This window comes from Diadema antillarum, unplaced genomic scaffold (genome assembly GCF_040938485.1).
Source record: "Diadema antillarum isolate AM-2024a unplaced genomic scaffold, OU_Dant_1.0 seq00001350_RagTag, whole genome shotgun sequence".
Classification (NCBI taxonomy): domain Eukaryota; kingdom Metazoa; phylum Echinodermata; class Echinoidea; order Diadematoida; family Diadematidae; genus Diadema; species Diadema antillarum.
In genome coordinates this window covers 526,328-543,893 of record NW_027272115.1, presented here as the reverse complement: position 1 = coordinate 543,893, position 17,566 = coordinate 526,328, and the positions used below count along the sequence as shown (strand labels likewise).

Here is a 17,566-nt window from a genome sequence, read left to right as displayed (position 1 = left end):
TAGCAATTTACCAAATTAATTCTTTACGTGCTACTCTTATGTCATGCTTATGCGCGTACACGACGCGAGCTATTAGACAATGATATAATAAAAAAAAAAACAAATCTTTCTTAACATTGTCGGAACCATTGACATATAGCTCTACCTTGTTTCTTTCATAAACCTCTTTTATTCATGATAAAGCTCGCAAGTTTATCGCTTTTTAATAAACTTTAGCCCACAGTTGACTACTTCATCGATATATTACAGTACTATCTCCCACTGCAAGAAACGAGATGTCATTTGAAAATGAAAGCGTTGCATTTATCTTCATTATAAAACGACGCATAAAAACATCGTAGTCTGTCAAAGGTCAGTCTAGCTCAGCAAGACTGACGACGTATCCTATATGTTACAAAACTAAACATTGTAGTGATCTATTGTACTCAGTACATGTACTAAGTTGTGATAATACCATGTTCAGTCCTTCAACAGACAAGCCTCTTATGATAAATTCTTATTTATACGACATCCTGCTAACTAGAATATTTCCGCAGGCTTATTACGATGTTGTAGTGCTACTGTTGGGCCAAGTAAGTGATAAGGCCAATTCAATCATCTTCGAATCAGTATTTATGAAACCATCAGGGGATTATGTTAGACGTGCTTCTTCAGCTATGATGATGGGTCGGAACAGATAGACAAAAACACGAAATAAAGTAGTTTGATTACATCGAAAGGGATAACAGTTGAATCACTTTCTGTTGTCAGTTTACATACTTGTGCTACCCTTTAATCCGCCATTATAAAACACAAGGACATGAAGGAGGTAGGCCATTGATATCTCGCGGATATAGTGACCATGTGGTTATCATGAGAGCCTATTATAATCGAATCCATTCTAGCCGCGATTTATTTTGTACACGCTCCACCCTTTTCCCTGATAACAAATATGTACAAAACAGGCAAAGTTGTCACAAACAATACAGATATTGAAAGCACTTTGTCACAAAAATAAGAAAAAACATAAACGTGCCATTCTTTATTGTACACACAATCTCTCCCACATTCCTATTATAACATACAGAGACAATGTAAAAGTAATCGAAATCTAATTTGATTCAAATTTACACTTGAGTTGTCGCAATTAAACAGCATTCACACCAGAATACTTTACATTAAGATACAGTGAACGGCTTTACCTATCAAAATTCGTTCAATTGCAAAGAAATAACATTTTCTAATCTAACAACTATTGTCGTCTGATTAACGTTTTCATTGAGTACTTTTTTGATATCTCAAGACATTCTGATATACAGCCGGCTGGTCTCATTTTCCTTTCTACTTGAAGAGTACTTTCTTAGAGCATACCAGGTTCATATTGTAAACTTTGTTAATTTTACAATATGCAAGAGTTAGAAGAAAGAAAACATCCTGAACTGAATGATGAAAGTTTATGTCCATATTCAAAACTATGAATGTCATTTCGGGACACATACCAGCACAAGCCCAGGAGAAGACAGGGTTCCTGTGCATTAACATTCAAAAGGTAATATTCGTCCAAAACAAAGTTCATATATTTAATATCTGAATATCTGAAGGATGTAGAAGAGGTAAACGCTCTCGCACAGAAAAAAAAAAATAAAACAGCTTTGAGAATATTTCCGATAAAAGATATTGCTGAGAGTGAGTTGAATTGAGTTTATTTATTCTTACTCATCGTCGGTAAATCTCTTTCACCTATATCACCTATAAGCTGCTTTTCAGGAAGACGTTGACATGATAACAACAATACAACATTATGGGTTTTGTTTTTGTTGATAACGTATTGAATTATCTTAATGCTTAAAAAAATGATATTTAAGAATACATGATTTTGGTTTAGGTATATCAGGGATATATTCTAAGGTTAAGTAAATCATTGTGACTTATAATCTTCTCAAAACGTTCACATAGGCTTTCTGGTAAAAAGTCGGGGAGCAGTTTAAAGATGAAAATCAATGCTAGCTCCTCCTCCCCCCCCCCCCCCCCCATAAAAAATACAAGCAGTCAACTTTGAGTGTACTGTACTTAATCAAAGTACAAATCAGAGTATTGCAAAACCATCTTCAACGCATTTTGGAAACTCTTACTATAAAAACATTACAAAATTGGTGGGGGTTTTGTTTTTGTCGGTGATATATGGGGTTCTTGGGTCGCTGTGTCATATATATAGGATTGCTGTCACGCTTGCGGGTTTGGTGGCAAATGTGACCATGTGCTTTCGTGACGAAGATAATGTGGTGTTTACCCCCCCCCCCCCCCCATTCGTGGATATGCCATGAAGAACGTAAAAATAGGACCGTTGGTCATATATATATATATATATATACATATGTATATATATATATATATATATATATATATATATATATTTTATATATATATATATTTTTTTTTTGCGGGGGGGGGGGGAGGCTTCGTGCCCAGGAGGTATAACACCCATTTAAATAGATACATTTTCAGTAAAACTGGCGCTGACCTCTGCGTAATTTGGCCCACTTCCCACTGAAGCAGCTCATTCCCCGATCTGCCCCACACAAACTTGAAACTCCAGTCATTAGTCTAAATTATACAAAGCTCTAAAGTAGCTTATCACTTAAGATTTGACATTAGAAGATTTGTAAAGATTTATTAATTTGGGAGTTTTGTCGCCTCCTGGTGTCCATCTGTGCAAATATAACATTATATCACCAAAGCGATACATTTGGTGACAATCTGGCCACGTGTTATCAAGATGAAGATGACAACGTACATTGTAAATCCAATTATTTTGGTCCCTCCCCCTCCCTTCCCTTGGCCCCCAAGAGAAGCACCCCTGGAGGCACCATGAATAAACTTACAAGTACAGTCATGAACGTACTAACTCAAAATATCAACTTAACTCTATCACCTGTGGTTCTGTAGAAGAACACGTTTAGATGTCCCTTTATGGAGGAGGGATAGGGCCCCAGCGAGGTACCGTGCCCATTTAAATAAATTGATATCCTGTCCCTCCGTCTGTGGATGCTACCTATCAGGTTCGGTGAAAAGCGATCATAAAGTTTATGAAGAAGAAGATAAAAATATACAATTTGGGCCCTCATTTGAACCCCTCCCTATTATGTCAGGGTAAATGTGCAAACTCGTAGTATTAACTCAGTTTTACCACTTCCTCCTATAGAAAAGAAGATACTTAGATATTCCTTAATTTTGGAGTGTTGGGCTCCCTGGGCCCCCAATGGGAAGCATGGTGCCTGTTTGAACAAATTGAAATCCTACACGTGTATTACCCTTGGGAATCTACCAGCCATCTTTGGTGAAAATCTGCCATTGGGTTTTCAAGAGAATATGAAAAATGTAAAATACGCACGACGCACGACACAGACGTACAACGGATGACGAATGCCGGAAGGTGAGCTAAAAACCGACAAACATGAGTTATTATTGAACCTTTGTTAAGTTCACAATAAGAATCTTAACTTGAAACATTGATAATTAATTCAGTTTGCAATGATACAATATTTCAGGAAGGATTCTTGAGACTATCGCAGTCACTTCAATCTTGATCAAAATTAAACTACATGTATTACCAATAATGGAATTAACCGACGTGACGTTAATTACTTGCATACATCAGCTGTAATCACGAAATATACACATCAATCAAAGTGCTCAATTTGACTGAGGAGATGATGCAATATTCATTTTGCTTTTACTTCAAACCTTAATTTTCATGTCGTTTGAAATTCCACAATTGGCATCTCAAGGATGTATCATGATAGGGTTAAAAAGGGTAGAAGTGTGTCAAAACAGTCGGCTGAAAACATAAACAATTTTTGACCATTGCCAATATTCCCAACAGCTACCTTTTCTATCCTCCATCCTCCCCTGCCTTCCACCTCTTCTGTTTCTCCCCTCCCCGGTCCTATTTAGTCGATATCCTAAGAACTTTGCGACGATTCTTTGTGATGTTGGATACTACTCAGTAGGCCTGCTCCACTGATGTGTACACTTCTTGTTACTTATTGCTTGTCCTTTTCCTGGTGTGTTTGTCCCGTTCCGTCGAGAAATCATCTCCTCGAGCGTTTTCCCATGTCAGCTCGTTCCAATTCTTTTCGGATGTGGTAAACTTTGTCCCAAACGTAACTGTGTCTTGTTCCTTCTTTACGTTCTCGATACCTTAATCTCTGTTAATCACTGCTCCCCTGTAATGAATTGTGTTTTGATAGTGCAAGACAGTAAAAGGGTGAAAACAACAACATTAACAACAGCCGCAACATCATAAACGAAACAACAACACCAACAATATAGAAACTGGCCTTTACATCTTAAAGTTCGCAATCAGTAATAGAGGTGAAGATTCATCTTCAAAATCAATAAAGGGACCACAGAAATGGACACCCTTTTGATCAACTGCCTCTGTGTTTGCTAGCAACTTATATGACAAGATGTGAAAATGTCGACATCTGCGCTGACGTACCGCTTGTTCCTTCTGACAAACTGCATGTAGGGCCTTCTGGGATTTCTTACACCTCAAATTTAATTGCTTAAGTGTGTATCCCTGATAGATAAGCAGACAGGCCAGCACAGACAACAAACAATCACAATCGCACGCATTTACTGTCACTAGGATGTCTTATTTTTGATTAATTTATCTATTTTTTGTGCACATCTCTTGGACTTCAGTATCACCAGATGTGCGAATTAAAATGCATTATAAAATGGGTTCAAGAATGTAGCCAATAGGAAGCGCTGAAATGAGACACACCTCCTTCCTTTACTTCAGTACAATTGCACTGCCTGTAATCCTATGGTAGATTGCCGATCGTCTGTGCGCGCGGCGGCTCCTTTGATGAATTGCATGCATACGCGCTGTCAATCCTGTAAACAACTTCTAGTTCGGGCTGCCGGCCGGCCGGCCTGTCTTCCCTTGTGCATAACATGTGTGGCGTACGTACGTATACTCTACTATACGTACACTTTGTACAGTACAGTAGACCAAGCGTTATGGGACCGGACGCGTACATGGAGTCATTTTGAAGAGCAAATCCAGCGATTTAGCAGGTTAATTCTCACGCCGTTTTCAGAGTATGTTGTCTAGTAGGCCTATATGAGGAGTCTATATCAAGTCTTTAAGGTAAAGGGTGCATATTCTATGTAAAATAAGTAAGTTTTCATGCGGGAACTTAAGTGTCCGGAAACCCAACCCCCCATTATACTTATACTGTATGTGCGGGACTTCCGCGAGTGCGACGTGCGTAAATGTTTGGGACGAACATCTTCGGACGTCTTGACCCACAAAGGTACGTGAAAAACGCTGAAAATGATGTTAGTTTTCGAATTTTCGACCCATTTTATAAAACAAATGATGCACAGGATTATTTCGTGGCGTTAGTGGAGGCGTAGCTCACTCTCGGGTATTTACAATGTAGTGCATGTTTCACAATTGTAAATACCCTCGAGTGCACCACGCCTACACTAACACACTCTATCCTGTGCATCATTTGTATATTATCTTAATCGTAAATCCGAAAGGCAGTGTGGTTTTGTTGGTAGAATAAACTAAAAACACGAAAAATGCAATGTATACCTGCATCGAGCCTCATTGACTTCCACTGATCGATCAACTTCTGTACAGGCTTTCCATCGACTGTAATGCAATCCAGCTATGGCATGTACAATGAAACAAAAAAAAACATATGTACATGAAAATGTATACATTAATAAATCACAAGCACACAGGCATACAAGTTCAGAGAATATAACGCATCCCGTGATACATCGAATCTTATTTTCGTAAAAAACAAAACAAAACAAAACTGCTGAACCATACAGCGAATGCATGACATTACTCGTTCCTGCTAATGAGGAATGATGCAGCCTGTTGCTGGTGGGTTTTTCTTTTTCGACATAATTCCTTTCAATGGATTAAGGTTGATTCACCGAATAACAGTGAGATAATCCCAAACATTAGCAATATCAATGTTTATGAGTTGTGTTGGTCAACACTACACCGTTTTGTCAAGCATTAGTAGTTATGTATAGGACCTATGCACAGACTCGCTTTTGTCATGGAGGACAGATATCAGACAATACAACCTGAAGGTATATCAAAATGCAGCTTTTTGTGTTATTTTTTCCTCTGTTACAGAAGTAGTAAACAAACTGCAATGTCTAGATTTACTTTACAACGTTTGGCCTGTGATGCAACTGTCATGAAGAAAGTTTCTGGAAGGTTATGACATTTGAGATCGGCACGTGTAAGATTTGGCATGCGACACAGAAACTCAGCTAGTTTTGCTGCTGCTGCTGGCTCCGAAATCCAACCCATGAAAAACTCCACGGCAAGCTCTTGAATCTATAAAAGAAAACAATTCAAATGCACGATTATCTGTAACATATTGAGGAGCTCCTTAATTTCTAGCTTCTTTTGTACTTATTCAGGAACATTTCCTCTCCGACTGATCAATGCCAGCTGTATATTTTAAAGCCTGTGAATGATACAAGATTGGACCCTAACTGGGCGTCAAACTGCAATTGTTTTATCGCGCCTACCTGTAAGATTGAAAAAATGAAAATAAAATCTTTGAGAAACAAGTGAGAATTGGGATTAAGAATTTTCAATAAATTTTAAGAATAAAACAAATAATCTACAGCCAAAAATGATACAAATTGGGAAGAAGTAAATAACTGAAATCATCATAAATTGATGGCACAGGCGGACTGAGAAGTAAAGGGGTTATGTCATATGATATAAATCTTTCCGAAACACTGTGAGGGGATGGTTATTTCATTTTACCGAATTTCCAACGATGGGTTTTATGCAATTTAAGATTTCAAAACAAAACTACCATTACATTCATGTTCATGGTTCATATCACATCTATGACGATAATAGCTACCAATTATGACAAATATTCGACGGAAATCATGCTATGTCAAACCATACTTGAAGTCATTAGGGGGAAAAATGATGGGATCGACTATCGCATAGACTTTTTGCCTTAATAGGTTGGAACTTATTATAAAAAATGCTTTTGAGTTTCCTGTTTAAGGGTGTTGTATTAAAAGTTGGATGATGCCGAAATTACAGCCAAAACAAATAAACAGTTACGAGGATAATTATCTTTATATTGCATCATTCTTGACGATCCGTAAACACAAACATTATTCTGAATGGAACTCGCTAAATGCTAAGCTTCGTAATATGTGATTCTGCAAAACAAAACCAACAAAGACAAAATGCCAGATATGGAATGCCAGTTAAGGACAGAATCTAAAACAGCAAACTCTAAGCTTTAAAATGATATATAATTCGACTCAATGGTTCGTCGTAACCAGTCTAAACAATTGAAAGAAAGCACACCCTTTTGAAAAGTATATAGGAAAGAGGCTCCGAAGTATAGGGTGTATTCAAACGCTTGACGCTTTTAAGTCGTACTCCATACCAATAACAAGGAAGAAATTATAATATTTGGTTGAAATAGGCCATGCTCTATCAACACATTCTACCCATGACTAATACCAACATTCAAAGCAGTAGCATCTTCCTTTCAATTGTTGCTAAAGTTGAAAGTGGAGAGTGTGTGAAGGGTTTTTAAGAAGTTTCATAGTCACACATATAATCTCAATATTATTCGTAAAAGTGTTCCAAAAAACCCCACTTAAAACACAATTTCCCGTTTGTTCTATGATCCAAAACTTTTAAATTATGTAGGAGATTATTGTCCTTTCAAAATATATGAAAAAAAAAGGTGATGGCAACTTGCCTGGAAACAGAATGAAAATCGTTATGTTTTCATTGTTGCATGGATGTTGCATCAAGTGTTCATTATTTTGTTCAAGTAACACATACATGTACCTGACAGGATTGTGCCAGCTCGACGGCTGTCGAGAGGAAATCATCGGACAAGTAACAGCATTCCACACTGAAGCTCGACAGACTTGGCAAAGTACAGACCCATTGAACCAAATCTTTTCCCAGCGAGAATGGATGTTGGAAATGGGTTTCCCAATTTGAAATTATCAACTTCAAATGTTTAATCTGTCAAAAAACAAAGAAAGAAAATTGTTACCATTAGGAAATAACCTGATAAATATGAGAAAGATAATGACGAAACACACTCTTATTAGGCCCACTGTAAATGTTTAATCCTGAAATATGCCGGAAATATATGCACGCATTTATAAAAAGAAAAATAAAAGAAAAAGGAAGAAACCGCATATGATTATTCTCAACTCCCAATAATATAACTGGGCTATTTTCTCTTTTTAATCCTTCTACAGTTCATGGTAGGATTTCCATAAGAGACTATGTTACATATCATGCGTGTGGACAGAGTTTGAAACAAACAATGTGTTCAAACGTCAATCCTAAAAAATATGCCTAGGGAGATCGACACTGCCAAAAACAAGAACACACACTTACAAAAAAAAAAACACACACACAATGTCGCAAACGAGTATCAGCGCTTAAAAGTGTTTGTTCTGCTACAGGCCTCGGCTATCCCAAACTGTATGATGTGCTAGCATTTAAACTTTGAGCCTTTTTTTTTTCTTCTTTCAGAGCGTATTACTCTCAGAAACAATACTCAAACTAGGTATTATACATAAAGTAAACTTTGTGCATCCGATGAGCATGCTTACGATATGAAATTTCATTAGATTTTCCACAATATATGTTCGATGTCATATTATTGAAGGTTCCTATATTGTTTTCTATTTGTGAATAGTAAATGAAGAGTACTTTTGAGAGATTCTAATGGTTTGTCAAATCAATGGATACAAAGATATAGACTGGAAGGGAATTAACATTGGTATAAAGTTTTAAATTACCATGGAGAAGTAGTGAAAAAAAAACATATAATTTTACTTTCTCATTTTCAATCATCTGTTCCAGTTCGTATCTAGCAAATCTAACAAATATCCCAAATCCTCAAGATTTTTAACACAGAACACTTGACTTTTAACGAGAGGAAGAACGGGGTAGCCTATCAGAATTGTTACACCAAAGAGACCTGGAAAATTTTTCAGGCATGAATAATGTAATATCAATGTATCTATTTTCATGCGGAAAACAAAACACAAACGGGCTAGATGTTCTGGGCTTGCGGTAGTTTGTAAGTATATATATTTTTCTCTGTCAGTAGATGTGTGTGCGGGCATGTCTGTTTCTATGTGTGCTGCTCTCTGTGATCATGAGGGAGTTTGTTTTGGAAACCTATGTTCTCTGTGATTCTTGTTATCTTAGTTTGGTAGTAAGTCTTATTTTGCTCTTTAAGAAGCATTCTTTGAGTTTGATTATAGGTATGAAAATGTGTTCTGTATGCAGTTCTCCTTACAATGCTACGGTATTTTTTTTTAAATCAAAACTGCAATATTATGATGCAATGAGTTTTGAAAAACGGAAGTAATATATATATATATATATATATATATATATATATACATATATATCTTAACTAGCTTAACCTGGCTTTCGGTGTTGGAGCTCAATTTAGCATAGTGGTTTTGAAAGTAGCAACAGACCCAGTACTATCAGCAAAATTATTGATATTGCACAATGAAGCAGGGTCTAGCAACACTATCGTGGATGTAAATAATTTCTGACCAAGAATTAAAAAGGTATATACATCGAAAACCGAGTTTACCTTTAAAGAAAAAAAAAAGAGAAACGAGTAATTACGATTTTATGTAGTAAAAACGGGAAAAAATCATGTTAGAAATAAAATCTTTGCAAAGGACAGACGTAATAATATATTCGGCAACTTCACTTCGGTCGTCGAAGTTTTGCTTAAAATTCTCTTGTCAGCCGCCGAATAAGCTTCAGTCTCCAGAACGTAGATTTGTGTTTCATCTCTTTTGTTGACTGGCAAATTCAATCCATTTGTTTGAAAAGGCTGTATCTGAGAGGTGCTGAATATTCGATGCGATGCACATATTCGCTGACCAGTAGTATTCGTGGTTTCCGAATGAACCGGATGTTGGCAGCGGTCAACCATAAATTCCCCTCCCACTGATTTTACTGTATTGTACTGAGCCTAAAAATGATTCTGGAGAAATTATTATGCATTTATATTTCTCGTTACAGGAATATCTGTAGAGTTTGTTTGCAAAAACCGATAAGTCCATTTTTTGAAGATTTTGAAGTATGGTTCCTGTACAAAAGTACAACATAATACCTTTTAAATACTATATTGGTCACTACATATCAAGATACATTTTTGAAGTTATGGTCAAAAGAAGCAAAACTTCTCTATTATTCTCCTTATTTCTCTTGACATTTAATCGCAAATATCTCCATTTGGCAAATATGGACTTATCGGTTTTTGCGAACAAAATCTTCATCTTTTCCTCGGGGATCTTTTTTCCCTTTCATAAATTTTAAGAATCATGTTTTTTGTGAAAGTATAGATGCCCCCAGAAAAAGGAAAGTTAACTTAAATACTTCAATAAATAGATAGACAAACAGATTGGTGAATAGGTAAACGACAAGTAAATGTATTTTCTTTATGTATCTCTTTATTGTGCCCTTCGCACAATTACCCCCCACTCAGTGAGTGGCAAGATTTTCTTTATGTATCTCTTTACCTGGGGCCATCTTCCTCGTCAAGCTTAGCTTATGATGATGGTCCCCTGCATTTCATTTTTATCATTTCCTATTGCTTCCTTTCATATATGATATTCGTTCTTGAAAAAAAAGAAAATGTATGTAAGATCCAAACGTTACGAATATTAGCTGTGTAAATAACTATGTAAGTATTTTGTTGATTTGTTGATTTGTATTGATTTTGAAATGCAGAAATAAAAACTGAACTGAACTGAACAAGTAAATGTAAATATCAAAATGTCCATTGGTGAAGTCATTAAGCACAACAACCACTTGTCCAGAAAAGTAAAAATATCAATGCACAGATGATCAGCTCTGCACCTTATTGAAACAGAGTGATAGAAGCTTGCCCGCGTATCCATAAACATCTTATGCAAAGACAATGGTAACGTACTTTGCAGGACGCAGCTGTTGAGAAGAATTCATGGGTCAGTTGAAAGCGTGCCAGAGTTAGGTCTGAAAGACGTGCCATAGTGCACAGCCATCTGGACAAGTCCCCTCCTACGGATGATAGATTACCTGAACCTCTAACGAGGACGTCCTGAGACAACTTCAATTTGTCTATCTGAGGAAATAAAACAAAACATAACTAAAATAGAATAAATTTAACCATGTATTGTAAAGGCAAAATGAAGGTTTTATAAAGACCACTATAAACAATTCAGTGTTTGAATGAGATTCAAGTATGTTGATTTTTCACGTTCCTGACTTGCTTGCAGTCAGTTTTGGACGAAACTGCTGGCGATTGTCTGCACGTCTCATTCACTGCAAATGGATTTATTGGGGTAACTGTTGATAAATGTTTGAAAATGTTTCCTTAATAGAGTTCTCAACGAATTTCGATCATAAGGGAGTTATGAAATATTCTTTCGAAAGTAAAGAAAAAAATGTTTGTCATGCCACACACACACACACAACACACACACGCACACACACTGAAATACATTTCCATATTATATGACCCTGCATCACAAATCCAACAGGTCGTCAAACATGGATGTTTAGTTTAGGACATATTTCCTAAGAGCAGATTTTTAGCTTTAAAATAATGTATTCCTCAATTCAAATGGACTCTCCCAACCTTATTATTAAAAAGGAAGTATACCGCAACAGCAACAATGAAGAGAGTATCAGATTAAGCTGAAATTGAGCACGGTCCTTTATCACATTCTATTCATGGCTGTTATCAACTTCTAAAGCAGTAGCATTTACCCTTTCAAACGTTATTACGCCTGAAAGTGAAGAGTGGTTAAGGATTTCTTTTTTAAGACATGAAAAGGGCCTCAAAGACATCCCTAAAACCACACTAACCATACTATAAAAAAATTGTTCCTCGAAAAAAAGAAGTGTTACAAACACATTGCCCCATTATGTTTTTATGATCCCAAATTTTAGGAAAATGTAGGAGAGGAATTGCTCTTTCAGAAAATACGAAATCCCAAGATTGACTGGGTTGAACCGTTGGTTTTGTGATCCATGGTCATATTAATTCACGTTTAGAATCTGCATATCAATATGTCCATGGATAAATCCGTGTATAGTTCAATTATACATGATACACATAATGTTATTGTAATGTTATAAACAAAATTGTCCCTATTGATAAAATTGAAATCATAATTATACATTTGCTCTTCAAAAATAAGAGACATGGTGTCAAATATTCGTCAACGTGTATATTACTCCTATAACACCAAAGTCCTTGACAGTTTGATTTGAATGGACTACATTTTCTAGACAAATCCTTTTGAGGTGTTGGTCAATATATGGCAAATCAAATAAAAATGAACAACCTCGTATACTGTTGCCACGGCAAAGAAAATAAACAAAGTCATAATTATGTTTCATGATAAAAAGTGGAAAAAATATGTCGATTTCTTTGGCAATTTAAACACTGATGAGCATGTTCTTCATACTTGATGTGTCATCAAAGTCTATTATGAAGCAGAGTTTACAGTATTCTACACATCTTCTTCATCGTCAATTTTTATTAGGCATGGATCAGACACATTATATGTCATGATTACACACAGAATCGTTCAGATTGACATAGTTAGATGCGAGAATATGAATATCCTATTGTCTTTTCTAAAAAAAAGAAACAAAAACAAAAAACAAAACATCTCGTCTTAATACTTACAAAACTTTTCTCTTGAATCTAACTTAATTCTAATGACATACATCAAATATAATTTGCATGCACATTATCTTCTACGTTTGATAAGCACATGGGTCACACACAATCACCGTCGATGAGCCGAGGATTACTGCTAGATCTTCTTCCTTAAGGGAGGATATGTATTAAAAGCTACGTTAAGGTCACGCCCGATCACTTTACGATAATTCATTCAATACGTAAGTTATACCGGTACGTAATAAATGAAGCCATTAATGACTGATCGTGCATCTAATGGATATTCTTTTTTGCTGGTTCTAAGAGCTAACAGAAACATATAGAGTAGCGTTTATATCACAGAAAGGAGAAGGGGAAAAATTGATCAGTACTTTTGATATACATGTATGTAAATCTGTCCTTTCGTGTTTTATGTTCACGTAACAGCACTATTTGAGACAATAGAGGGATGATTAGACATGTAAAGAATTGTCTTGAATTAAAACAAGAAGTTGCAACTGTCATTAAATTGACTAGCCGATCTTCTGTGATGCAATTCTTCCATATAAATAATATGTAAGTATGAATTAACAAGGTTTTTTGTTTGCATGTTTGCGTATCCTGTGTTTCATATCACAAATACTTAACCCGTTCCATATTAGAATCTAATGTGGCCCGTGTTATTCTATATAGATTTAAAAATTCAGTATACAACGAGTTGCATTAATCGGCGTAAGCGGTTGTATCGTCAGTACAATTGTAAATTCATGCAAAGTCCATTTTTTATAGTTTCGTATATCTATCACTTTACCATCATGACCGTGTTCTTCATTACAACCATTTCCTATTACCGATGCTTTGCTCATTTCCTTCATTAGAACAACAACAAGAGGGAAATACCGGGTTAACAATATTAAATTGCAAAAGACTAATTTGAGTGAATTTGTACAGGTTTAGAAAGTGATTAACATAATTGTCTGAAACGCAATGGTAATTTAATACTCACCAATCCTTGAATTGACAAAGTTTGTCAAAGTTAGTAGAGATGGTATGGCAGACTATTTCACTAACAAAAAACATCCGAAATTCAATGAAGAAAATGACACATTCACATTCGCGACAAAAAAAAAAAAATGTCAGGCATGCTATTTTAGTCAAGAGCAACATACCTGGCACTTTGATGGCAATGCCGCGGCTGTTGAGAGGAAACTACCGTGAATGTAGGGACATTCCAGACTGAAGCTCGAAAGATTTGGCATAGTACACACCCATTCGGCTAAATGTTCTTCAAACGGCAATAGATCTTGAGATTCGTCTTTCCAGCTGTGAAAAGACAAATCCAGGTTTTGAATCTGTAAAGAAAAAAAAAATGATATGCATCACATAAATAAACAAAAAGACAAGGATCAAATCACATGAATATAAGAAGAATAAATGATTTTTTTTAATGGATATACGAGCGCTTGCATGTATACCCCTGAAACAAGCCTTTTGAAACTTTGATGATATCTTAATTGATATTAAGTTGATATTAGATAAAATCGAAATTACTGTCTTTTAAAAGTAGGCGCACAATGAGCACGGAGATGTATTTGTCGCGTGCGATGGATTTGAAGGTAACGTTTTACGATATCGCCTGCGTGAATTGTAGATTAGGAATAATGCCGTTTTCTATGGGGACAAGCGTACACACGAGTATTTTGGCATACCAAGTTGTCAAAGAGAAAGAGATAGATAGTCGAAAAGACCTATGAATTTTAATGATTGATTTAACATGTTCAATCCTCAGAATTACGTTTAACTTTCTAAAAGTTTGTATGATATTTTTCCCCTTTTCCTTCTCATGTAATGGTATACATACTTTCACAGTTATCCAATATCAGCTCCTTATTTTCCATAGAGCTTTTCTCATTCACCTACCATCATGAAAGGGCTTAATATCGGGTTTAATTTAGCGCGATAAATATTAGTTCTTCATGTAATAAGATCGATGAGCATGATTACTGGTACTTGAAACATGTCTTATGTGACACGTGAAGTATTGTTTATTCGACAGTTGTATTATGTAGGAGAGTACCAGTTGACCAAGCAAGCTACAAAAGTGTTTTGATGCAGATAAAATCCCTAAACTAACCTGCTATATATAAAAAAAATAGTTTCAGTGAGTCATACTATCAACTTCGTAGTAACATTGGTATCCATGCGTACACAAACATTTGAATATTGCTGATTCTGAAGAGAAGTATTGCGTATGATATGTAGAATATAAACATTTGATTGCTTACTTTGTGGTGTTGTTTTTTTTTTGCAACTGATTGACAAAGCGCCCTACATCGACGTAATAAGCGCCACTTCATCATTATTTTAGCAGTATTATGATAGAAAGACATAGGCAAACAAACTCGGTCTGGATTTCAACCAACGACCACCAAGCTGATCACTGGTCACGTGTCCTATGCACTTGATAACCTAGCTTCCGGCCGACAACCGGTGCTGGCTCTTAATCTACATCGGGTGATGCTTATTCATAAAAAAAAGAAAAGAGAAACAAACAGAACCCGATGTATTTTTCCGTCGAGTTGTTTTATAGCATACACCTGAGTGATAATCAGTTGCAATAAAGAAAAAATACACTCACGACTGAACAGTGGCTTCATAGCTACTAGCTCATAATGTCAATCTATTTTAACAATCTTATTAAATTTTAGGCAAATTGTGAACTATGTTACGCATTTTTCAGTGAATGGAGAATGGAGTCACTACGGGTGCATGTCGTGAGAAAGACACCCACTAGTCATACGGCCCACGAGTCATCTTAGCTCACAAGTCATAGAGCCTAGGAGTTATACACCTCACGAGTCATACAGCCAATTTGTTCGACACTATAGCTAACAATGCTCACGAGAACTACACATTAAGTCCCATGTTGTTTGTATCGAACTCGTGGGCTGTATTTGCTTAGCGTCGAACTCGTGGGCTGTATGACTCGAGGGTGTCGGTCTAGTGGGATGACCCCGACGCTACACGCTGAAATGAAGTTACCTACATTTATGCTGAGGTCACTCCCAATGCCAATTAATTCTACACATTTACCAATAAACCTATAATGAGATTTACCAATGGATAATACATCTTGGCTAACGTCCACTTGTTCTGACAGTGAACAGAGCCATTATGGATCCTTGCCAATTAGCATAATTAGCACCTCAGAAAGAAGAGAAATATAAAATAAAAATTTCTGATAGTGTTCATCTTTATAAAATTATTATTGTATCACTGAAATCACTAGGTTTCACCACGTACGTGAGACAATATACAGCTGATAAACTGTAACATAAACATGATATCAACACTACTGAGGGTGTACAAGACTTTCCAAAAGGATGTTTACGTGAGCTACAAGCACTAACACTCGCACAATAAATGACCGGCCTCATGTAAAGCTGCTTTTCTATGGAAGTTTGACAGTAGATAAATCAAAATTTCATTGGTACATGTTTGCATGAATGCGCATAATCTATAATCATGTAATAGTGTATACTTCTATGGCGCGACAGTCCTTCAAAAAGATGCTCATGGCGATTTTGGTCTTAAGGTTCGGAAATGAACAAAAGAAAGAAAGAAGAAGAAGGAAGAGGAATTATATAACATCTTTACTTTTTTGTTGTTTCCTACAACATAATAAAGAGACGTTTTAAATGATTCCACAGAGGATGACTGGCGAACAGTGACAGGTATGTCTTTCAAAACTTTTGGTCCAACGTGGGAGAAAGAATGAGTTCCCCATGAGTGCTTAACTTTAGGTATCTGAAATGAAAAGGAAGTAGATGATCGAAGTCCGCGAGAAGGGTTTATAACAATATAAAGAATTCCGGAGATAGTCGGATGCAGTTGAGTGAACCACATGATAAACAAAACGAGCAATTTTGAGAATGATTCGCTTTTCAACAGGAAGCCAATGGAGAGAACATAACACTGGTGTAATGTGAACAGCTTTCCTAATATAGGTCAGTAATCTTACAGGAGAGTTTTGAAGACGTTGTAGAGCGTTTATTTGTTGTTGTGACATACCAAAAAACAAAGAGTTACAATAATCTATACGAGAGGAAAGAAGGGCATGTATAAGCTGTTCGGCTGCTCTTTTAGCATGTTTAGTGAGATATCTCCGAATGAAACCAAAATTACGCAACTGGAATCTTTTGAAGGACATGGTACTATTAAAAACAACACCAAGATTGCTTACCTTTTCAGAAGAGTTGATAACACTGTTACCAATTCTCAATTGACACTTCTTCATGTAAGCCTTTGTCAGCATTTGTCTTGACCCCAACACCAATAACTCTTTTTATTGTCGTTCAACTTTAGTTGATTTTTGCTCATCTCATCTTTGATTTCATCAACACATGTTTCAAGTTGTTTTGATACTGTTGCTGCTATGGTTTCGGTTGGCGGGAAGGAAACAAACAATTGAGTGTCATCAGCATAGCAGTGACAATGAACACTGTGCTTCCGAATGATCTAACAAATGGACTGAAGATAGCGTGAGAGGAGGAGTTGGCCACTAACCGATCCTCTTTGAACTCCAAACTCAGTTGCTACATGTTTTGACGCTGCATCATCAATCTTGATGTACTGGAAACGGCTAGATAGATAGGAGGTGAACCAGCGCAATGCAGTACAAGAGACCCCGACAGATCAGTCGTTGAATGGGATTTCGTGATCGCCAGTGTCAAAGGCGGCAGACATGTCAAGGAGGACAGGCGCCGTGATGTTTCCGCTATCCATCTGTTTCAAAATATGATCCCTAAGGTTCGCAAGAACCGTTTCAACGCTATGGTGAGGCC

The 17,566-nt window shown here is 36.4% G+C and overlaps 1 protein-coding gene across 2 annotated transcripts in view; it reads right to left on the bottom strand.

Annotated features, from left to right (window-relative positions):
- Positions 1 to 2,449: 2,449 nt before the first annotated feature.
- LOC139708581 (uncharacterized) overlaps positions 2,450 to 17,566 on the bottom strand; it is a 39,515-nt gene continuing 24,398 nt past the window's right edge. For both annotated transcript variants that reach the window (XM_071620517.1, XM_071620518.1), the window contains 6 exons: positions 13,892 to 14,074; positions 11,004 to 11,174; positions 7,862 to 8,044; positions 6,185 to 6,358; positions 5,591 to 5,666; positions 2,450 to 4,205 (listed from right to left, as the gene is read on the bottom strand). In XM_071620517.1, the coding sequence (XP_071476618.1) occupies positions 4,195 to 4,205; positions 5,591 to 5,666; positions 6,185 to 6,358; positions 7,862 to 8,044; positions 11,004 to 11,174; positions 13,892 to 14,074 (798 nt within the window). In that variant the 3' untranslated portion in view covers positions 2,450 to 4,194. The remainder of the gene's footprint in view (positions 4,206 to 5,590; positions 5,667 to 6,184; positions 6,359 to 7,861; positions 8,045 to 11,003; positions 11,175 to 13,891; positions 14,075 to 17,566) is intronic.